At 40.6% G+C, this 24,707-nt stretch overlaps 1 protein-coding gene across 1 annotated transcript in view; it reads right to left on the reverse strand.

Moving 5' to 3' along the window:
• The window catches only part of ITPKB (inositol-trisphosphate 3-kinase B), a 70,853-nt gene that overhangs the window by 7,503 nt on the left and 38,643 nt on the right, over positions 1–24,707 (reverse strand). Inside the window, exons 3-7 of the mRNA XM_072409943.1 lie at positions 20,898–20,997; positions 19,771–19,984; positions 13,156–13,360; positions 2,623–2,724; positions 2,327–2,398 (exon numbers count right to left, since the gene is read on the reverse strand). Of these exons, the coding sequence (XP_072266044.1) occupies positions 2,327–2,398; positions 2,623–2,724; positions 13,156–13,360; positions 19,771–19,984; positions 20,898–20,997 (693 nt within the window). The remainder of the gene's footprint in view (positions 1–2,326; positions 2,399–2,622; positions 2,725–13,155; positions 13,361–19,770; positions 19,985–20,897; positions 20,998–24,707) is intronic.

Here is a 24,707-nt window from a genome sequence, read left to right on the forward strand (position 1 = left end):
GAGGATACACTTCCATCAGTGAAGCTGGGTGATCCAGCAAACCTGGAAAGGATTCCTTCCTTGCTAGCAAATGTTTTGAATCCTGGACCAGATTCATTCCAGGTTTGCTGGATCACCCAGCTTCACTGATGAAAGCGTATCCTCTCCCGCCTTGGAGTAAATCAGGCCCAATGGATCTGACTTTTTAAAGACTGGGGACGAAAGACTATTATAGTCTTATAATATATATTATATAGTCTTATATTATATATTATTATATTATATATAATATTATATATATATGCAGAAAATCTGGAAGGGATTTTTAAAGGCATTTTTTAATATTTGGAAAATGTTTTCAATCCTGGACCAGATCCAATGCAGGTTTGCTAGATCATACAGGTTCTCCCATGATTGTCTATCTTCCCAATGCAGTGGAAATACCCAATCCGGATCCATCTGAGCTGGGGGGCATTGGCATCATTGCCTCGGGTGGACCATGTCTTGACACACCCTGCAGCCATTCCTTAATGAGCAAGCTGCTACAAAAGTTTGGCTATGACTCCTAAAGGAATATGTAAGGGGAACAACCCTCAAGTTTGCTTTTGTACCCCGAAATATAGGATCACAAGTAAAACACTTTGCTTTATGTTCTAGGTGTCACCACGACTAAAAGAGTGAATCTCCCATAGGGGACACGCTCCATAATAAAGAGCTGGGTTCCAGTCTTTTCCCATTCTAGTCAAAAAAAAGTTTTGGATGTTTTTCACATTGTGATATTTCGGATTTGCATAAACTTTTGTTCTAAAATAATATTTATCAATATTTCATATTCCTGCAAAGTGCAGAAAAAAGGCCATTATGGGCCGCGGTGACGGAGATAGAAGATTCCACTGGAGCTATGGGAGATGGTGACTTTTGATGACCCTCTGAATTCTGTGAAGGGACGAGTGTCCTGGTATAAGTCTGGGAATCCTTCCCACATCTCCGAAGACCGGGGAACATTCATCATCCCCTGCATGTACATAAATGCAGAGCCGGGCGAGAACTCATATAACTCTAACATTCATCAGCTTAGACGAGATTTGTTATGGGCCGGTTGCCATGTCAGCGCGCTCAGCTTTTCAAGATTAGTAGTTGCTGTATTTTAAGAAGATGACGTTGCTGCATTCCACCACAGACTAAAAAAAATCAAAGATTTTGGCGATGAATTTCACTAACCTGATCACAACTAGGGACCTCCCGGTGATATTGTTAGAAATGAAACTCTAGCCATCAATAAGGCAATATTCATCTTTAATTCAGAACTGTCCACTGCAGAACTTCTTTTTCAACACTAGATGTCCTCAGTCTGGCAGCCAGTATCATTTCATCCACTTCTGCTGAGCCTAGACTGTCACGGACCTACTTCCAGTGTGTGAGCAGGAACATTGAGCCTGATTTAATAAAGCTCTCCAAGACTGGAGGAGATACACTTTCATCAGTGAAGCTGGGTGATCCAACAAACCTGGATTTATTAAAAGTAATTTTCTATTTGTTAGGAAATGTTTCGTATCCTGGACCTGATCCATTGCAGGTTTGCTGGATCACCCATCTTTTCTGATGAAAATGTATCCTCTCCAGCCTTGGACAGCTTTATTAAATCAGGCCACTTGTACCCGTTTTATTTATGCTCCCTGAGACTGGAGAGGTAAGAGTATCATAGGATAACCTGGGAGATCCAGCAAACCTGAGATAGATTTCTTAAAAATCATTAGCTATTATTTGGCAATCCTGCAATCCTTTCTAGGTATGTTGGATCACCCAAGTTCTCTGGGGAGCTTTGATAAATCAGGTCCATCGGGCTCAACTACCCTCCACTGCTTTCTATGGATTTTGGCTTATGATTTACAGGGGGGCCCAATTTATTAAAACTTTCCGAACCTGGGTGAGTCAGCAAACCTACAATGGATTGAAGGATTGCAAATAATAGCTTTTTGATCTGGATGGACCATTGATCTGGTCCAGTATTGAAAACATTTACTAACAAATAGCATATGACTTTTAAGAAATCCATTTTCAGGTTTGCTGGATCACCCAGGTTTACTGATGAAAGTGTATCCTCTCCAGCCTTGGAGAGCTTTAATAAATCAGGCCCAAACTGTCCAAGCTCATGTCAGGATAATCATGGCTTCCCCCAGTTGCTTCAGTTTCTATCAACCACAACCAAAGACAAAGGAATTTGTCGGGGATGATACTTGAAGGCTCCTTTGGGTTGTGGGTGATAAAAATGATTCCAAATAATACATCCCATGTTCCTCAATTTATCTGTGTTATATGAATAGGGAATAATTAAAACATGGCTCACCTCATGGCTCTTAAAGAAAGACGACTGCTCTAGTGTGGTCCTTATATCCTCCAGGCGGCTCAGGTACGACTTCTGAACACACAAAATAAAATAAAGAGAGGTGTGAATTTATAAAAGTTTCAGGATGATATCTATCAGTGATAAAGAAAACATTGCTGCCAATCACTGTTAGAATCACCGATCTCAGAATAGGAAATCTCAAACCTTACATGCAAGAAAATAATTTATTACTCTATATGAGTATTGGCTCCTTCCATATAATGGCTGCACACAGATTAGGAAGCCGTGACACTTACCAAGATTTTGGAGTTCCTCTGTGTGAAGTCTCGGAAGGCCTCCTTAACCTGCTCTGGGCTCTTAGTTTTCTTAAAATCTCTGTTCACCGTGCCATCTTCTTTCTGCAAAAAGGAAATCTCATTTAATAAACTGCAGATCGACTTTTGTTCTTTTTCCCACTCTCCCTTCTTCATTCTTCTATTATCTTCTACCTTCTTTTTTTCCTTTAGACCTAAAGGCAAGGTAGTAAGACATTCTGGGGAGCGTGCCTGGAATCCTTTTTGTTATGAGTTTGAAAAGGTTTTTGCTTTCTTTCCCTTTGTCCCATTCACCCTTCCTTTCTTCTATTCTTCCTTCCATCTCCCTATTTCCTTTATTCCTTCCACTTTTATCACTTTGTACCTCTCCCTTTCCTACTTTCTTCCTTCCTCCAGCCTTCTTTTTCTTCTTATCCTCTTTCCTTTCTTCCTTACGTCACCTTTTTCTTTATTTCTTCCTCCCCCTTTCCTTTCTCCTTTGTACTCTCCGTCCTTCTTTCCTTCCTCTTTTTTCACCCTACCTGCCTACCTCTCTGCCTCCTTGCTTCCTTCTGTCTCTCCTTATCTTTCCTACAATCCCCCCAACCATCCTTCCTCCTCCTTTCTACCCCTACGTCTCTACTTCTACTCTCTTTTCTTCTTTATTTTTTTCCTTCCCTCCTTTCTTTTCTTGTTCCCTCCGCCTTTCACCCTCTTTCCTCACTTTCTTCTTTCTTTCCTTCCCTCCTTTCTTTTCCTCTATCTCTATCCTTGTTCCCTCTCTCTTCCCTTCCTTCCTTCTTTCCTTACATCCTTCCTTTCCTCTTTCCGTCTCCTCCCTTCCTTCCTTCTTTACCTCCATCCTTTGTTTCCTCATTCTCCCCTTTTTCCCTCTCTCTTTCCTTCCCTCCTTCTCTCTTTGTTCCCTATCTCCTCTTTTTCTTCCTTTCCTTTTTCTCTCCTCGTTCCTCCTCTCTTTCCTTCCCTCCTATGTTTCCTCATTCTTTCTTTGTTCCCTCTCTCCACTTTTCCTTCCTTTTCTCCTCTCCTTCCTTCTTTCTTTCCTTCACTCCTTCCTTTCCTCTTTCTCCCCTCGCTCCTCCTCTCCTCCCTTCTTTATTTCCTTCCCTCCTTCCTTTCCTCTCAGCCTCCTTCATGCAGATTTTGCATTTTACACACTCAGTAACAAACCTGATAATCAGTGGAATATCTGCTGTAGTATTACTGTAGTACTAATGATACTTTTTGCAAACTTTTACTCTGCACACAGAGTTACAAGACTGGATAACCAAACACTTCAGCATTAGAGATCAGATTGCTCCACTTAATCAATAAATATAAAATTCCATCAATGTGCCAGTTCACCCCCTGCCCTTCCTCCACTAATAAACCAATTCTATACAAAAGCCACAAACATCTTCTGCTCCACTCCAGACCTGGGGGCCAGGGACCACAACGTAAACACAAAAACAACCATCAACTTTAAATCACTTTTCCTGGCCTGTAATTATAAACCAATGGTAATCCATGTTATGATAAAAAAGAACAGAAAGCTCAAACTGTGGTTTTGTTTGAGTTGCTTTGTTTAGCAGAAAGCAGTTTATCCATGGAGTTTAGTCCTAACATTTTGGGTATGGGCATATGGAGGCCATCATTGCAGTCATACAAGGAAATGCTAGGCACAATTCCCTTTGTTCTTTTTTCTCTTTTCACGAGTTCAATTACATAAATGTTAGATCTTATTTTTACTATTATATAAAATCTTTATTCTGCATCTGTGACACAATGCACTAAGGGTTATCTATAGAGAGAATATAGCAGAAGCTGTTTGCTTACAGACTCTCTGGATGAAACTCTATGGAACCCTTTATGAACAACACAATATAAGAGGAGAATGGGAAATGAGTCAGTCCTCTGACTTAATCAGATGAAATAGATTTGTCTAGCCAAAACTTTTTTTTCTAGTTATGGATAGAGTAGGGCTGCATCAAAAAATACAGTTGAATACACTTTCTGAAGACAGTAAGCAACAAATTCTATAACAGAGACACCTACAGCAAAAATAAGTGGCAAGGGGTTCTACCCCTAATGTATGGAAGTCGGTATGGAGGAATGGGTGTTCCCAGGCAGGCTTTGGTTGTACAAAGACAACCCTAGGTATCACCCACATAGGTTGCTGAGCCTCCATGATTGAAAGAACTGAACTCTAATGAATGAAACTAGCAGTGACAATCAGGCTGTGGAGGAAAGGGATTGATGATGCTGCACTTCCTAATTAAAGCTCGTTATTGTATAATTGTTGTGTTCGGAGAACCTGCACCTGGTCCACCCAGGTATACTTACCCAGTCACATTCCGCCGCCACCTCTTCATAACCCTTCCTATGTGAATGGGATTTATGGGTATGGGGCAACACAGCTTAAACAGCCAATTACCAACCTTGAATAGTGTAATTTGGGGGGTATTAATATGTAGATTGGCAGGCACTGGATAGGAAAGGGGGAGTGTGACAGGGTAAGTATACATGGATGGGGGTGGGCTGTCGGTGCCTTCTTCACTCCACCTATTTGTATAACCTATTATGTGGTAGCTGGGGAAAAAATGAAGGGAAATCCTACAGAGCTCAACCAGGATTCCATGGAACCCTAGTTTCTCAAGGTGTTGCTGGTTGATCTTGGGGTGGTCCCTGTCGCTTGGCAGAACCAGTGGCATGATACCAATGATCGGTTTAGCTGTTGGAATCATAAACGACCACTTGGGTCTGTTAATGACCACTAATATAAGTGGAATTATTCCCACTGGTCCCCAATTTGTATTCTTATAAGGGTCCCCTAAGCCATGAAAATTATTTCAAGGAAACGTCTGAGAAAAAAGGCTGCTATAGAGTATCTCTGGGGGCTACTGTCATTACCTCCAAGATGGCAGCACCCAACAGCTATTTTGGGGCTTTCAGATGTCTACACAAGGAGGATGTAATGGGGACAGGGTAACTTTACACACTGTTTTTTCCTTGGAAATGCTTATACTGCAGATACATTTCACAGCAAGGTACACCTGAACCAGAATGAGGAAATGCAAAGCTGAATGCACACCTGGCCATCTCAGAGTCAATAAAAGGAGTCAATAAACTACACACAATAAGGACTGCTACATCCCGCATACCATGACAGGGCTTCCTCCTCCACTTTACAAGAGGCAATTAGTCTGTGTGAGGGAGTTCAGTCTCAGAACATAGCTGGAGGTTTTATCAGCATGAAAACAAAAGTTTAAACAGAAAAAATAAACTTTGCTTTTACCGCATATTTATCTGGAAATGACAACGATGACAACCTAGGTCAGCGAGAGAAGAAACTCAACACAAAGGTGGAGAGTCACTGATAATGTAATTTATACTTTTTTGGGATTAAAATGTATATTGTTTCATGCTGGTCAAAAAAATGGTGCACGTGTCTCCTTAAAAGTGACAAATTTTATGCAATAAAAATGTAAAAGCCAAGGGTCACATGACTTTTTCTGCATTTTTTCACCTTTATAATATCATTTACCCCCAATTGGAACAGATTGCTGGATTCTATCTGTAAGCACAAGTCTTTGTAACAGGGTGGCAACAAAGGATCCCAACTGGAGAGAGAAAGTTGCCACCCTTTAATGTAAATTATTTCAACGAGCATTCTAATGGCAGGATTGCTTAATATTATTTTACTGAAAGTTGCACATTTAACCATTCCAGCAATTATTCAAGGAAGATTCACTGCATGCACGGGGACACAAGTGCAGGAGTGAACAAAAGCAGGCAGAAGTGCACAATCTTGTGTTCTCTTTCCCCTTTGATTCCCATTTTCTAATAATCACACCATGGGTGGTTCAGTGGTTAGCACTCTGGCTTTGCAGCGCTGGGTCCCAGGTTTGAAGCTTGGTCCGGACACTATCTGCATGGAGTTTGCAGGTTCTCCCTGTGTTTGTGTGGGATTTACTCTGGTTTCCTCCCACATTCCAAAAACATGCAATAAAGTTAATTGCCGTTAGACTGTATTAATGACATAAGACTGAGGTAGGGACATTAGATTGTGAGCTACTTTGAGGGACAGCTAGTGAAAGGACTATGGACTTTGTACAGCGTTGCATAATATGTTGGTGCTATATAAACACTACCACATAATAATCACATCACCGAGTGTTTAATGAAGTCTCAGGCAATGATTATACTGTAGGTGAATTGGCAGATGGTTAAAATATTGAAACAATTTTGAAAAGCTCAACTGTAGACACATCTATATAATAATTCTCATTTTACTGTATTTTTTTAGGAGTTGCTTTTGTCCTGCGGTGCCCTATTGATGTGTACGTTGTCAGCTCCCTGCTGCATTGGCATGGGGTCTATGACTGATGGCAGGTTCAGTTGGGCCTCCACCCCCTCCTATACTTTGCTGTGTCATTCACAGGGATACAGGGATGCTCTAGGGGGGTACAGAGCTAGAGATAAACTTTAAAAGAAGGAATAAAGCTAACAAAAATAAATAGAACACATACTAATAGAAAATGTATTCTGTTTATCTCTTGGTACTTCCTCAGGCTGGCATTTTAAAGGTCATTGACGACGGTTTTGTGGTCAGTAGATACTTCCTTGCAGGCCTGTGCATCACGTTATGACTTGCAGAGTAAGATGTATTTAAAAATAACATTTAATACACTGACAAATGTGTTTGTCAGTTGACACGGTTGAATTATGGAACCCTTGGGTGTATATTGGGCCAACAAACAAAAGAAAAAACAAGTCCTATTCTGTGTTAATTCCCCAACCTACTAGATTGTAAGCTCTTCGGGTCAGGGTCCTCTACTTCTGTGTCATTGTCTGTACCTGTCTGTCATTTGTAACCCCTATTTAATGTACAGCGCTGTGTAATATGTTGGCGCTTTATAAATCCTGTTTATTAATAAAACAATATAATAATAATACATCAGTGCTTCTGGAAAGATAGCATGGTATACACTATTAGTTATGGTTAAATGATCATATCAGATGGTATGATTTAATGTACAGCGCTGCGTAATATGTTGGTGCTATATAAATGCTGGTAATTAATAATAATAATAAAAAAGTGGGTACAGAACAATGATTGTTGCAGCTTAGCAATCTAGGTAGCACCTTTGTCTTTCCTTGCAAACTCAATTCCTTGCATTGCTGGATCAAACTCCACCCTGTAATACTGCATAGGAAGAAGAAGAACCTGAGTATGTAACAAACAAACATGGCTGTCTCCATAAATATTTATTCATACATACTATACACAGCCTCTTGTTAGTTTTGTTAGCTGGGTCTACATGTTCTCATTTATATCTGTAATTTGTTTCAGAGCTGTTTTGAAAGATTCTTGACAAGTGAATTATTTTTGTTCTCTTTTAATGGTGTCCACTGACTGGATTCTTACTTCTCTTTCTATAGAGTTCTTGCTGTTTTTGCTGTTTAGTAGTTGTTTATACGTCTGTCTGCTTACTCATTGCATTCCCAATTATAACTGCTGCTCTAGGAAACACTAAATGGTTTATTTGTTTTGCAGAAAAAAAGGAACCCAGAGCTTTTCAGGAAATGTTTCATTTTGACCTAAAATTCCTGGATTATTGGCATTAGATTTGGTTGTGTTTAAATAGTCTGTGCAGGACCGCCATCTGAAATTTCTAAGACCCCTACTAGGTAAACTTCCGGGGCCCTCCTCCTTCACTTCCTGGGTCTCATGGCTCAGAGTCTGTAAAGTACAGCTTGTGCTAGTTAATGGTCCAATCTATCTGATGATGAATGAAGAAGGAAAGAAGTCAATTCTTATACATAGGGGGTAAATTTCAGGTTTGTATTGTATTTACTTTTTTTCTGTAGTTAGTCCCCCTAACCACTAACAGACCAGGCTACATCTGCTGACCAGAATCAGTCCAGGTTCCTGCCTTTGACCAAATTCTGTCTAAGTTACAGTCCAAGTTTCAGGTTATGACCAGGCTGTGAACCATCCACAGTCTAGATTTTAGCTTCTGACCTGCTAATGTCCAGGTTTTAGATGGTGGACAGACTCTGAATCAAACACAGTCCAGTTTCAGCTTCTGTTCAGGGTTTCAACTAGCCACAATCCAGGCTTAAGCTTCTGATCAACCACAGTGCAGGATTCAACCAGTAACTAGCCTCTGACCATGCTCCTACTAGTGACTAAACTCTGACCAAGTTCCAACCAGCCACCAGTATCTGACCATACTCCAACCAGTTACCAGCCTTTGACCAAGCTTCAACTAGTGACCAGCCTCTAACCAGACTCTAACTAGTAACCAACCTCTGACTAGCCACCAGCCAGTTACCAGCCTTTGCCCAAGCTTCAACCAGTGACCAGCCTCCAACCAGCCTCTAACCAGTAACCAACCTCTGACTAACCTTCAACCAGTTACCAGCCATTGCCCAGGCTCCAACCAGTGACCAGCCCCTGATTAAGCCCCAAACAGTGACCAGTCTCTGTCCAAGCTTCAACCAGTAACCAGGCTCTAATCAGTGAACAACCTCGGACTAGCCTCCAACCAGTGGCCAGCCTCTTATTAAGCCCCAAACAGTCACCAGTCTCTGTCCAAGTTTCCACCAGTCACCAGCCTCTAAACCAGTCACAATCCAGACTCCAGAAAGTAACTAGTTTTTGACTGTCCACTGCTCAGGTTATGGCCAGTGGTCAGCCTCAGCACCAGTCACAGCCCAGACTTCTGGTACAACCAGCAAAATTCCCATTTCCAGCCACTGATCACCAAAAGCCCAGACTTCAGTTAATGGCAAGCCAGAGTCTTGGGTCCAGCTATTGCTCATTCCCCTAACTTGAAGCCAGTTGACATGCCACCCAGAAGGACCTGGAAATAAACCTGTACTGAGTCAGCGGCTACCATTTCCTGATTTCAAAGCAATAGTTTCCTGGTTGTCTCTCACAACAATGTTTTCATTCCACTCAGAGCAATCACTGAAAAACACCATCAGAGTTCTTAATGAGACTTGTTCTAAATTAAGGACTCAGAAGTCACTTAATCACCATGACAGTCTTCAAGTTGACATTGATCAGAAGAAGAGGCCAGAATGCATTCTACAAAATGTTCTTTCAACAAAGTAATATTAACCCCAATCCATAATTCAACATTTTGATAGTATTCTATCTGAACAGTCATTCAAATTCTTAGACTCTTATTTCTGATGAAAAGCATTTTTATGAAGATCATCATGGAAATGGGGCTTTGCGTGAAAATGGAGAAATGAAATGCCGAATTTGTTTTCTCTGTACCCAAACAAATGCCTGATTGGTGCAATCAATTCTAAGAGTGTGCAAAAACATTTACAATTAGCCCCTTCTTTCTTTGGACCTTCGGCTGGAATATCAGCTGGAAGACATTAAACGCTGCAGTTTATCACTGTAAAATAAAACTTTTTACAACATCAGCCTAACACGTTGTGTTAGGATTTATAATTTATCATCACAAAAAAGGATAGCTACAGAGACAGTTTTATCTGAGTTTACTCAGATAAAGAATATATATCAATAAATACATACGTAAGTTTTTAACATTCTCAAGAACAGTTGTAACATGGATGATGATAATTTAAATATTTTGGTCTCTTAATTCGTGATCAAAAATAGTATTGCAGTCTCCGTTCCCAACGTGTTTCGCAGATAGGCTTCCTCAGGCACCTGTCTAGCAGACAGAAACTCGCTACTGCACTACAGAAAAGAATTAACAATTAGAAAACTTTTCTTCTCTCTACAAAGACGAATTACAATGGGAATTACCAAACCTAATGTTAATAATATTTCCTGGATATTCAACTAAAAATAAAAGCACACCTCTGTTTTCTACACATCACTATCCCAAACAGGATCAAGTCATCATGGATTTATTAAGTGTCTCTAAACAATCCCCTGAGGAAGCCTATTGGTAAAAAGCGTCGGGATCAGAGGCTGCAATACGTTTTTTGATCACAAAATAGGAAACCAAAATAATTTATTATCATCATCCAGGTTACAACTGTTACTATTCTTGAGAATGTTAAAAGCCTATGTATGTATTTCAGATATATATTCTTTATCTGAGTAAACTCTACTTAAATCATAAGCCTCAAAAAGCCCTCTCTGTATCTATCCTTTCTTGTAATTATGAATTAATTTTTTGATCCCTCTGGGAAGGTTTCGGATCTTCCGAGGGCAACCTTGATTCATAAGGGATAGGCGACCATAAGGGATAGTTAAGATATCAGTGAATCTGGGAAGGTTTTTTCTTGTAATTATAAATTGATGATTTACTAGGGCTGATTTAAAACCAAAACTGTCTCTCTAACAGCCATTTGTTAAAAAAACACTCCTCACTCCAAAATAAAGAAAAACCCAGAGGCATGGAAGGCACCACTGGCAGATCTAAATTGCACTCCTGCAGTGGAATTGAATTTTGCAGAAGGCACAGAAACTCCATGCCACCCAGAAGCGTCAGAGGACGGGGCAAAGGTATATTTTCCTCCAATTTGGAGATTCCATTGTTTGCTTAAGAATATCATTTCAAATCCATTTGGAGTGTTGGAGTGGGCTGCCAAAAATGAACCTTCTGTTTACCATAGAAGGTCGGCTTTAAGTATTATTCTTCAGCCTAGTCATAGATTTGCCTGTTTATATCACAGACTATTCTTCCACTCCAAAATCTTTGCAGGAGGAAGAGGGATGACAATGGAACAGCAATGAACATCCGGCATTTACAATTCTATTGCTGTATACATCCTTCCTCAGTCACGGCAGCTGGTCACGTATAGGATAGCTCACCGCTGTTACATAACAACATCCCAGACGGCTTTTGTGATATAAGAATAGTAATAGGAAAAACAATCGGGCAATATTACCTGCCGTCTATTCCTGCTTTGAATAGCACAGCCTAACCAGAGCAATAAAGTGATTCCATTTTCTTAGTATTTGCTTTGCACATATGGAGAAGTAAAATAAAGCTTAAAATAAACTAAACATATTGAAATAAGGGGTAGGTTGTAAATAGGGAAAACTCGGCTTTGCAAAGGACCGGATTAGATAACAACTGTTTGCAGTCATTCAATAATGATTCAGCAAGTCACAACTGGATCCTGACTTCACTAATTAGTAGATGGAGTCACGAAAAGGGCTATGGGGAGACAAGTTTTAATATTAAACTTCTATCCAGCATTAATGGTGGACATTAGGGGTCCATTAATAAAACAGTGAATCTGACATTTACAGAACGGTGGCGAATCAGCCACTCCATTCTTCATCAGAGACTGTTTGGTAAATGTAAGATTCAATGCTTTTTAAAAGAACATCCTGGCATTTATAAAAAAAAAAACTTTAGTGGACCATTCCTGAACTGGACAGGTCCCACCGTAAATTGGATCCTATTGTTCAGATCACTGGAATGGGCAATAGTCAACAGAATCTGGAGGAGGAGTTTTCTGGAAGCTGCAGAACCTGGTGGACATCACCCCATGATTGGTTGATGAACCAATGTTAAGGGAAAGTCATCCATGACTTAGGTATGAAGAATAGAAAAGATTCTACTTCAGTTATAGAAAACTCTAAAGTTGTAATACCTTGGGAACAGTCAATAGAATTTAAAGGAGGAGTTCCCCAGTGGCTGCAAAAGTTGGCTAACACCTATGGAACCTATGGTAAGGAATAGTCATACAAGGTCTATGGTCTGAAGACCATAAAAGATTCTACTCCAGGTATAGAAAACTTGAAGGCTGTCCATACACCAGAAACAGTCAACAGAATGTGAAAGGATGAGTTCCCTGGAAGCTGCAGAATTTTGTGGTCATCACCAGCATGTTGATGAACCCATGGCAAGCAATAGTCATACAAGGTCTATGGTCTGAAGGCCAGAAACAACTTCACTTCAGTTCAAGAAAACTTTAAGGTTTCCCATACACTGGAAACAGTCAACATAATCCTTCAGACCATAGTCGTTGTATGACTTTTCCTTACTGATGGTTCCCCAACATATTGGTGATAACCATAAAATTCTGCAGCCACTATGGAACACCTCTTGTGTTCCATAGTGGCTGCAGTATTTTATGGTTATCACCAATATGTTGGGGAACCATCAGTAAGGAAAAGTCATACAACGACTATGGTCTGAAGACTGGAATACACTCTACTCCAGTTCTAGAAAACTCCTGAGCTGCCCACACGCTGGACACACTCAACAGAATCTGAAGGAGAAGTTCCCTAGTGACTGCAGAATTTTCTGGACAACACCAGTATGTTGGTGAACCCATGGTATGGGAAAGTCATGCAAGGTCTATGGTCTGAAGACTCTACTCCGAGTTATAGAAAAATCTTGGGCTTTCGATACACCAGAAACAGTCAACTGAACTTGGAGTTCATTACTAGTATGGTGAGGAACCCATGAAAACCCAAAAACAAATCATCCAAAAAGAAAAAAAGATCCCTTGGTTCTGATGTGTATACTTACTACTTGTCCTAAATGTATCTATATATTTTTATCTTAAACTATTCCTTACCTTGATGCCTTCAATCCTGAAGCCCAATGTGGCTGTCGAACTGATTGTCTCTCTCCACGTCATGTAGCGAGGTTTGGTGACAGCTCGTTGCAAATTTTCCTCTTCAGTTGGGGCATCAGGTTCCACTTCAATCATCTTGACATACATGTCTTTTCTCAGACTGGGCTTCTTCCGAGCTTTGGTCAACTCTTCTTCTAAGTAGGTCCTAATTTCACCAACACAGACAGGATTCAGATATGTTAGTTTTCACCCCTAACAATACCAAAGTACACAGTGGTAACAATATCAGCCAATGTTTCTGATAGAAGAAATGACTTCTGGGTTTTAATTTAATACCCAACTTTGTATAGTAAAGGAATTCCACACACACTACAAGTTGGCAAGTCTGGTTGGTACTTTTAGGCTCCTAGTGGGTGGGACTTTTACTTACAACCAGCCATATAAAGTGGCCATGATATAGAATGCTTTCTCCATTTAGAGACGGTAAGTATCGACACAGGCATTGCCATAAGGCATTCTGCTGGAAACTATGTACATTTTCAGTTTCTTAAGTTAAAATTGTGCAAATTCAATCGTTAAAGTCTCTTTAGCAAAAATATCTTTAAAATATTTATATCTGCAGCTTCCATTAAAATAATCCATGGTGATCCTGCTATAAAGGTCTCTGTGTAGGCACTAAGTTTTCAGATGACAACATTTTGTACCCATCTCCTTACTTCTCTCCTGCGTTGTCACCATGCCTTATTGACTCCCAGAACATAAAAGTGGCATTGCTTCACAGGCATGTTTGGCACTGTCACCAGTTGTGATCAATGCCATATAAAAGGGAGTAGGAGTACAGGCTCATTTAAACTGTAAATCAAGTAAATGTTTTTTTTTTTCTTTTTCAGTGAGAAAGAGCTTAAGCAAAATTATTCCTTCTTTTCTGTCTAGTGAAACCGTTGTCACCAGGAAGGAAAATGAAATGGATCCCCACTAGAAAGCCTAAATAAACACTAAAACCTGAAAAAAGCATGAAAACCATTGCACGTCCTAGGCTCGCCCCCAAATGCCCCAGACTTGGCATGAACCTTTTATTGGGCATCATATAAGGGTCATGTAAGGGCAGCTATGAACACCACAATCCTCTGCAATCACCAAACTTTATTTCAGAGCTATGAAGAAGAAGCCGCAGGGATACTCATTACACAAAGCTTTATCTCTGCACAAAGCTTGGAGGGTGGCAGATGGAAAATTACTTAAAATGTGTGAACAACATAGAAGATGACAGATTATTCTGCAACATTTCTCACGATTTTTCTACAGGAATAAACACACACTGTCTTGTATCGATTTATGTTTCTTCCTTACTCTACATGCATGCGTCATCATATAATATGTGAGCAACGGGGACTGGCAAGATGCTCAGCTTTAATGGGGAACTGTCAGGATAAAAAATATAAAAGCAGCAGCCAGGCTCACATCCTGCCAGAGATAAGTGAAACTGAGAGTTTTAAAATCTAATTTGGTGAAATTGGAAGATTTCAGTGATATTACCTAATTTTATGATGAACGATAAAATTAGGTTTTTGGTAGTTTTTAAAGGTGCACTGGACCCCTAGGGTTCCGGACATTTAGCTATCCTGAACCCTGGCCAAAACAGCACTTCGTTATTTAACATTTTTTTCCCAAATTTACACAAATTTTTTTGACAAAAGTTTACAAAAGTATTTTTATGATTTCACAATGTAGTATTCCTGATCGACAACAAAACAGCACTTCTGACTGCCGAACTCTGCATGGGATAGGACTTTCCTCTTTTTGCAGATACTACGTTGTGAAATCATTAAAATACTTACCTCTGTGACATACCTTACATGATGGTTTCAAATTATTTCAACCTTCGAACAAACGTTCCCCACCAAATCCCCCGAGAAAGCCGATAGGCGAAACGTGTCGGGTAAGAGATGTTTTCTTTATTATCTTATTAGTAATGTCACTGTCTAGCATTACAAATTAATCTTCCCATGCTTGTGTACATAGGAGAGACCAAATTCAGTACTATGTTACACATCTGAATTTAAGTTTGTATTCACAATTTGTTCTTCACAATAGATTGCCGCACAAAAAACCCTCGCTATCTTCTCTGTTTCTTCCTAAGCTGTTATCATGCTGATCCAATGTTTTCTGAATTATGTTTGTAATAACTTCACTTTATCATGCTTGCTGTGTCTTAGTGACTGAAAAGGCATGGAAAACACAAAGGGTGTTCAGCACCAGCAGCTTGTTCTTAAGACAGGTTCTCTTTATTAAGAGCAGCGGTCTGTCTCTGCAGGTTGGGGTCATTCAACCCAGCCAAAGGCGTTCATAGTGGTGGGCTTGTACGGAAGGACAGGGTGTGCTTTATAATCGCCCATGTTTTTTGGATAGGTTTCATTATTTTATTCTACAAGGGACAGCTGACAATAGGGAAAAATCAGACCATTGATGCATTCAGTACACAACAATGAGCTGAGTATAATTATACGAATGAGGAGAGATTTTCCAGAGAGAAACAGGAAGAGAGGGAGATGATTAGAGGCTCAGCGGGAGTGACAACCGAGGGTGATACAATGTAATGGTCCAAGGTTTCCTGCAACACCTGACACCTGGCCGTACAATGAATACGAAGTCCGAAGATCCCAATGGGCAATTTCACCTTCCTATTTTTGGCAAAGGATGTCCAGTCCTCCCCCCCACAGAAGGAAATAAGAACCCCTTTGACCTTGTTTTTTCTGCCCGGTCAAATCATCGCTCCCTGACCTTAATATTTATAACAAGAGATCAGCTGTTCAAATCTAAATTCTTTGTATCAGAAACAATTACTATGTATTTCTCTTTATAAATCCTTCTTTAGTCTTTCTTTTTCATCTCAGTGATGCCAACTTCTTGCAGCCTCAGGAGGTTATTTCTCTCCGTGTTGGCTGCACATTATTGCAATAGTGACCGTGCCAGGGCATTGTGTTAGCATGGTGGTCCCCACTATGATCAGATTGTAGAAGCACAATTTGGAGATGATTGGCACCCAATAAAAGAAGGAACCTGAACATGGAACCCAGTTTGCAGGAAGGCCCACCTCCAGGCCTTACAAAATGTTGGTTGAATGATGATATACAGGCGTGGAAGAGGTTGAAGGAGGAAGGAGGACCAGCGATGGAAGGCCAAGGAGAGGAGGACTTGGAAGGCAGAATGAAGCAATGAAGAGTGAAAGATTGAAAAAATAAGAATAGTTCTGATATTAAATATTGTATTCAGACAGTGCCCACCCTTTAAGGCAAGGTCAGCAATCTTTTTGGGCCACTAGGTCATTTCAGGGGTGGGCAGGAGCACACTAGGCCGAACTCTCATTCGAATCGCGCCCTAATGGCTCCGCACCCTGAAGGGAAATCCCTCTCCTCTGCAATGCATACGGAGGGGAGGGAATGTTCCCTATTTACCCCGGCAACGGAAGTGTTAACGCTGGCCGGGATAATAGGGAAGGGAGCCAACACACGGAGGCTCAAGAGCCGCATGCTCCGGTAGTTTGCTGCCGTTTGGCTCCTCTGCAGGTTGCTGGCTGGCATTAGGCCGGATTGGCCAGGGGGCATTAGGCCGGAACAAACTACTGGCTAGGCCTTATCTTGCCTAAAGGCCTGAGTTTGCTGTCCCCTGCTTTAGGGCAAGGGTCCTTGGCTCCAGTCTTTAAAGTAGATTGATCATGACAATTTTACCATTATATAAATGGGTGGTGACACATTTACAGAATGGAAAAAAAAATAGGGAGAAGAACCTGGAAGAAGATAGTGGTGCCCACTGGATCATCCACACAGGAGCGAAGCAAGAATGCAGTATGGAGCAGGACTGAAATGAATCTGTTGGAGGAATCAAGGGCTCTTTGAAACTAAATGTGTTTTTTTTTTGTTCAGCTTTAAAGGCCAGGATCCCAACATGTCTTAAGAAGAAGATTAAAAAACAATGTATGGTTTACAAGAAGTCAGAAATAACTAATAATACAAAATGTGGAGCTGAGGACCCCTTCTTTAAGGAATGCCTTACTAAAGAACCTTCGTCAATGAGGGTAAACTGAAGCCGTATTTTGTCAGCTTTGCGCAGAGCTGCAGATATCGCTGTCAGTAAGAACACATGTACACCAATTTCCTTCCAGCTATGTACAGCGAACACCCACGCACTGTCAAGCTTCTGACGGTTCCTTTAACCCCTACTGTGCCGGTGTCCCTGTCCCGACAAAACCATCACGTCCCTTTCTAAGATACAAAGCATTAGCCGTGACTCCGGCTGACCTGCTCATCATTACAACAACCGCTAATGACATTTTCAGGTTATGAATTTGGAAGCTGACAGCTGCAGAAGCCCTGCTATGAATTTATTAGTTTCTCTTAAGTTGGAGGATCAAATAAACACTGACAATGTTACAGAAAAGTTGAGTTTTTGCAGATGAATTATAAGTTCCGGAAAGCTTAGTCATGGAACAACAGTTATAGTTGCATGGCTATCGACCTCTGGACCTTGATGCGGAACTAGGACCTGGGGCCACCTTCTGCACTGATGCGAATGGTCTTCCAGTTACGGTTCTTTGGACCCCAGTGCTAATTTATGACAAAGCTCCTACTATTTGACAAGGTTCCACCAAAATTCTGTATTCCCTATTTGCCCATGTTAGCACAGACCCTCAGCAGTTAACCCGTGACTTCACTGTCATCCTTTGCATCATTCAATGCAGAACCAGAAAAAGGAAGTCAGTGGTAGAAGATCTCCTCTGCCAGCTCTGTGCACAACAGTATTCGGCCAGACAGAGGTCATGAGGACGCTCCCTACAGATTTCCCGGTAACCACTCCGAGTGCAACCACTCCATGTGTCTCCTTACACCCCAAATCACTTATCACACCCCAGGGAAATCCTACACAACTCGGTACTGATAAGTTCTGAAAATTTCTTATTGCTGGATACTCACATAATGATACTATTGATTTCACCATTGGTTTGGCAAAAAATATTTTCATTACATATTCAATAAAAAGGTCCAACCCTTTAATAGGTACACCTGGGCTAGTAAAAACTTTGGAAGGGGGGATTTTTCCCTATGGGTTTTCTACGGATACTCTGGTTTCCTCCCACAGTCTAAAAACATGCAGTTTTTAGACTGCAGATTTATTGGCTTCCCCCCCAAAATTGACCTTAGACTGTATTAATGACATATAACTATGGTAGCGGTATTAGATTGTGCGCCTAGAGGGACAGCTAGTGACATGACTATGGGTTTTGTAAAGCACTGCGTAATATGTGGGCACTATATAAACACTGCTATTGTTGTGGATAGATATGGCGGCTATTGTATGGCCAAAAGTCTGTGGCCCCATGGCCATTTAATCTATATAATCTTGATGGATATCCCATTGCAAAACCATTGCTATTGCCAATATGGAGTTGACCTCCTTTGTGGCTTTTATAGCCTCCACTCTTCTATGAAGGCTTCCACAAGACCTTTGAGGAGCAGCTCAGATTTGGAACATGTGTTTGTTTTAGATAAACTTTAAGGCAAAAACATGGGAGATGGCAACTTGTTTTTGCAGGTGCAACCCGAAGGCTGTCACCCTTCTCTTTACTACTGACTCAATGAACTAGAATAAACATGAAGCCACTGGGTCTGATTTATCAAAGCTTTCCAAGACTGGAGAAGATAGACTACCATGAAAGTACCTGGGTGATCCAACAAACCTGGAACCGATCTGGTCCAAGATTAAAAACATTTGCCACAGATAATCCATCCTAGGTTTACTGTATCACCCAGGTTCTCCATGATAGTCTATGTTCTTAAAACTTGGAGCTTAGATAAATCAGGCGCACTTAATCCACCTAATAATTCATATACACAGGCTTGTATCGGGTCCTTCACTGAGATGGGATTGAAGAAAGAATAAAGATGACCGCCATGGAGCATGCACCTTCAAAAACAAGTACAGGTTTTTAAATGGTAAAGATGCCTTTTATTTTTTTATCACTTTTGTTCTGCATTCAGGGCTAATTGTCTTTCATTCCAATAAAGCCAAATAATATCCAAATGACATATTTTCCAATTATCCATGGTGATGAATAATGTCTCGTGTACGGAGAAGGAGATGTAAGCCACATGTTTGCATTATTTGCTTACTTCCACCTCGACGGTTTCGGATAAAAGCATTTAACAACCCTGAATGGGGGTTATAATTAGACGAGTCCTGTCACTTTGCTTCGTAATCCCAGACCCTCCCTGATATTTGCTAAACCGCATTGTTTGATCGGCACCAAAATTTTCCTAAAGTTATCGTCCACTTGGATTAAAGTGAACCTCGTTTTACAAATCTGCATAAATCAAATCCAAACACCACCATATATTGGAACAGTATGATTTTTATAAAAAGCTCCAACTTATATCATCCCCAAGCTTTGGTCCTAGACTGAGATGAAAATGGATAAGGTCTACTGATAGGACAGGGACCCATTGCTGATATAACCTCTAAAATGATGGCCTTACCAAGAGACCACCATAAGCCTGTTGGACACCATCTTTGACCCCATTTCATTTACAACTCAGCCAAGTAATAAAAAGCAGTCCTCACCGGACCCCCATCTTGCAGTCCATGACACAGGGGCTGTCAAACTCCGACAGCAGGTCCTCCATCTGGTTGTATTTCTCACCGTCCTTCACTACATCACCATGATATGCAGGAACGTATGGCTTCAGCACGTCATTCATAAGCTGGCTGAGACACCGCTGCTCACAGTCGCAATGCTTCTTTAGGATCTTACCATTGGCTGCGGCTTTAAAACTACCTGCAAAGACAAGAAAGTGACATATTATGCCGGATTCAGCTTTGAACCTGGCAGAAATATTTTTACCAATGTGGCTCTTATATGTGAATATGGAAGGTGGCTGCTTGGCCCAGATGAGGATGGAGGGTCTGACCTTGTATATGTTCTGCTCATCCACCAGTTTCCAAAAACTGAGATTTCTTCAACTTCAAAGAGTTCCAACCTGTGGCCTTATACAGAGCCCCACCTGGCCATGGCCCTACACAGGGCCAATATAAAGCACAATGGTTCCTCCAGATGTCATAAGGAAATGCAATCATAATGCACTGACTTTCTTCTAAAATATATTTTGTCTGCTAGAGTCACCAATACATCAATGCAAATCAAAAACATCAATAAAAAGTCAAAACTCATTCCAGGTCAGGGGCTAAGATTTATGTGCAAGACGGTCATAATGTTAACCAGGCAATGAGCACTTTTAGAAGGATGGGTCACCCTTAAAGGTTGCATAATGTCTGCTTTACATGACAAAAATGAATATTCCTCCAGACTGACTTTTATCCATCAAGACATTTTGCTTTTTGCATAACGTGTACCAACAGTCAGCCCACTGCTTGCATCAGGGCTGAGGGTTTTCGAGAGTACCAACCTCATGTTTCTGGGACATGTGGGTTCTTAATAGACATTAAGATCATAATACATTACACTGACAAAAGACCCACCGGTCTCTGATACACCATATCAGTTTATATTGAACATGTCTGACATGCAGCTTTTTGCTGGAGTGCTGCCCGTCTATTTTTAAAGGTTTTTTATTGTTGCCTACGTCGACATCAGAGCAAATGCATCTCACTTCCTGTGTTGTCATTATTCCAGGAATGAAAAAGACAAGCTGGATAAGGTTTAGAGCTTTTCTCTAATGTGGTTTCTGTACCTGCATGTCCTGCCAGCTGAATCCAGGGGTATTTCTTCTTGAATGACATGACAAAGGGCGACCAATGCACCATATTCTTGATCTTTCTCCATGACTTGCTCTGTGAAAGATAAGCAAAGATGTCAGTTGTTGTGTTCTTCTCACTGGCTTATTCAGTAAGGTGCATCAAACCTTTATTAAAAGTACAGCGCTGCGTAATATGTTGGCGCTAAATAATTACTGTATAATAATAATAATAATGATATTAATAACAGAGACAAGTGAACTGGCTGTTTGATATGATTAATGACAAAATGAGTATTGAGTGTGATCCCAGCATGGGTTTGACTCAAATTTCAGCCATAAGCTAGATCAACATTGACTGTAAGTCCATTGGTATTGTACACAGCAGCCTGCTTTCCCATTGGCTGGTGGATGTCAGGGGTGCACCAACCAGCCAATGGGAAAGCACCCTGCTGTATAACTTCACAATCATCCCACAGGCAATTGTTACCTTACAGATCTATTTGTGTGTCCTAGACTCTATTGTCTGACTTAAAATATATAAAATATCTGAATACAGAAGATATTTTCCCCCAGATATTTTTGAAATACATTATAGAAGAAAATAGTTCAAACCCTGCCATGTTTTTTTCTGTTGTCCCATTTGAGTTTATTTCTTCCAGTTTCTGGCCTGAAAGCTAAAGTGGATACCCCACTAAAAACAGCTCCAGCTTGGCGTGGATGACCCAAGTGCCCTGCATAGATCCCTGACCTCAACCCAACAGAACACATTGGGGATGCATTGGAGCCTAGTTGTGATCCAGATCTTCTCATCCAAGCTGACTTCACTAATGCTATTTTGGCTAACTGACCATACATACACATCTTCCAAGGTCTTGCGGGAGCCTTCCTAGAAGAGTGGAGGCCGTAAAAGCCACAAAGGAGGTCAACTCCAAATTGGCAATAGCCATGGTTTTGCAATGGGATATCCATCAAGATTATATAGATTCAATGGTCATGGGACCACAGACTTTTGGCCATACAAGAGCCGCCATATCTATCCACATTAATAATAATTCCAGAATAAAACTTGAAAGCCCAAAGCAGAGGTTGTAAAGCGGGAATGTTTATGACTCATCATGAATACTATTCTGCATCATTCGTAGTGACAACACAAAATGCATCAAAATGACATCAGTGGACTCCGGAATTCTCATAAAGGGATGTTATGATGTGACCACAGGCAATAATTACAAGAATGTCCTAGAGAAGTGTAGAGGAAACATGCTGAGGCAGTGGAAGTGTTCTCACAATGTGGAATGCAGATCTCCTGCCTGCAGGAAGTGACTCCATGTGAAAGAAAGCCTTCCCCGGCCTCGCACGCACAGCCTTACGTCTTATATATATGATGTGCACCCCCTCCATCATTCCATCTGACAAATACCCCAAAATAGAAATAATAGGATATTTAATGGCTGTTTCCAGTTTAACATCTGTTGCATAGAATATAAGCAACGAATAATTAATAGTAGAGCTAAACCCCAACCCCATGATGTTTAGCAGCCCATACAGTAGAATTAATCAAAAAACAATAAAAAAAAACTATTGATCAATATTAAGGTAATAGGTCAATTATGAATCAATCAGGCAGGACATTCTCTTCTTTTTTTAAAAAATAGGTCAGTTATTGAACAATTGTATGCAATCAAAATCTTGTATCACAATTATATTAGTTCATAATAATCAAAAATACCAACGGCAGAAAACAATAAAGCATAATGTATGCTCAGCATAAGAACATTTTTAGCAAATACAGAAAACACATGTTTATGTTGCCCAAAATATATTGTCATTTCCTGTGAGCTTCAAACAATGGACAATGATCCTTCATGGGGTAAATCCGTAGTTCTATCAATCCACTATGTAATGGAGATGAACAAAGAAACACACAATTCTCCATTCCAATGGTGAAGGCCTTTTTCTGTTCCTCATTTGTTCTCGTGAATAAAGCTAGACATGGCTTGATGGCTTGATGTGGAGGAACCACATTGGCCTTCAAAAAGCTGATTTTAGGTAAGCCTTGCCCTGTCCCCCATTCATGGGATTTCAGAAAAGCAACTGGGGCAAGCAAATCAAACATCTAGAGGGATCCCGGATGCCTTCTTTATTCTTACTCCTGGTCTGGAGACATCTTGTCGGCAATTCAAAATGTATTTAGTCTCATGATTTGTGATGAGTAAAATTCACTCAAGTATTAAGATAATACACATTTTTAGGAAGTTGTTTCATAAAAAAAATCATGGGATAAAGGACCACCTTATCTGATTATTTTCGGGTCAGCTGCGTTTAACCTAATTGGAGGAATTATTAGTAATCTATATTTCTTTCCTGTCATTTGTATTATTATTATTACTATTTTTATTATTATTATTAATATTATTAATAAACAGGATTTATATAGGGCCAACATATTATGTAGCGCAGCGCAAAGTTGTCTGGCATTCCTGGACATATTAAACGAGCTGATATGATATAAAAGTATTTTAAGTGCTTTCTCCTCATTTCTCAAACTGTGGACTTACAAACCTTATTATCTTTCCCTAAATGCAGCGGGTGCATGGTTGGGGAAAGGCTAAATTTCTTGTCTATTGGAAAATCTGGAAGTGAGAAAGTAAAAGTTTGTTGTTCTGTTGTCAACCCCTACATGGCCTGATTGTATCTGAATTTGCCATACCTCTTGATTTGTTCGCGTGCGGCTAATTTGAGTTTTACCATTATTGTAAGATAACGATAATCGGAGCAGATGCAGACCTAATATTATAATCCAGAGCCGCAGCCAAAGCGATTGCAATCTGGTGACATTTGAAGCCATTGTTGTCTCTGGGTGTTGTTTAAACATGCTGTTTTCTGCCACACCTTCTGTTTCCAGGGCTGAGAGATTCCTGGAAGATCTGTATCTCCGTATGGAAAATGTCACTGATTGCATTTACAGGACCCACAATTTCCCGGATACAATCTTACGTTCAGCTTAAAGGTGCTTACGAAGATGATAAAAGTTTCACCGATGGTCTTGTTCCTACCCACCCTTTTCTAGTGACTTAGACACATTCACCCCAACCTTCATTTTGACAATCGTGGCCAATTTGTGCACAGCTGGCCTCAATAATGCATACATATGTAATAGAATATGCAGGGTTATCACCAAACCTTCCTTAAACTACCAACAGACAGTGCCAACCATCTCATATCACGCAGATCAGGTGACCATCTTACATTTATGGCTTCTCCACAATGCTGCCATCTGGAGCAAAGAATCGACTCGGCACTGCCACGAATTCCTCCCCCTGGTGTTGGCAATGTCTTTCTGTGCCACTCACTTCCTCTGCTCACCTTCCTACAATAACCAAGCCAGGTTTGCCAGCTGATGATGCACTTGGAAGATTTGGGTGGATGAATTGTTCCTGCATTTTCTACTTCCCTTTACTATGTATTGGTAACCCTAAATCCCAACGGAAGCTTCAGTTTATATCGAGTGAATACATTCCAAGAGCAGCAAAACAAAAAGTGTTTTAAGCTATAGTTCATTTTGTTTTTAAAGAAGGCAGAGTGGAACCTTTGCTGTGAGGTCTGAGGTGCCCCTGGCCCTAAGGTTCTGCAAAATAAAAAGCATATGCACCTTTCAGATTGGGGATCTTAGCAGGGACTATACCCATTTTTCTAGACCTTCCATAGCAAGGCAATCAATTCTAGCTTTAGGCATCTGTGAGAAGGGAAATGACAAGACTAGTTGAAGATTGTAAAAGCTACGTACACACTTCCAATTATTAT

This window comes from Pyxicephalus adspersus, chromosome 4 (assembly GCF_032062135.1).
Source record: "Pyxicephalus adspersus chromosome 4, UCB_Pads_2.0, whole genome shotgun sequence".
Lineage (NCBI taxonomy): Eukaryota > Metazoa > Chordata > Amphibia > Anura > Pyxicephalidae > Pyxicephalus > Pyxicephalus adspersus.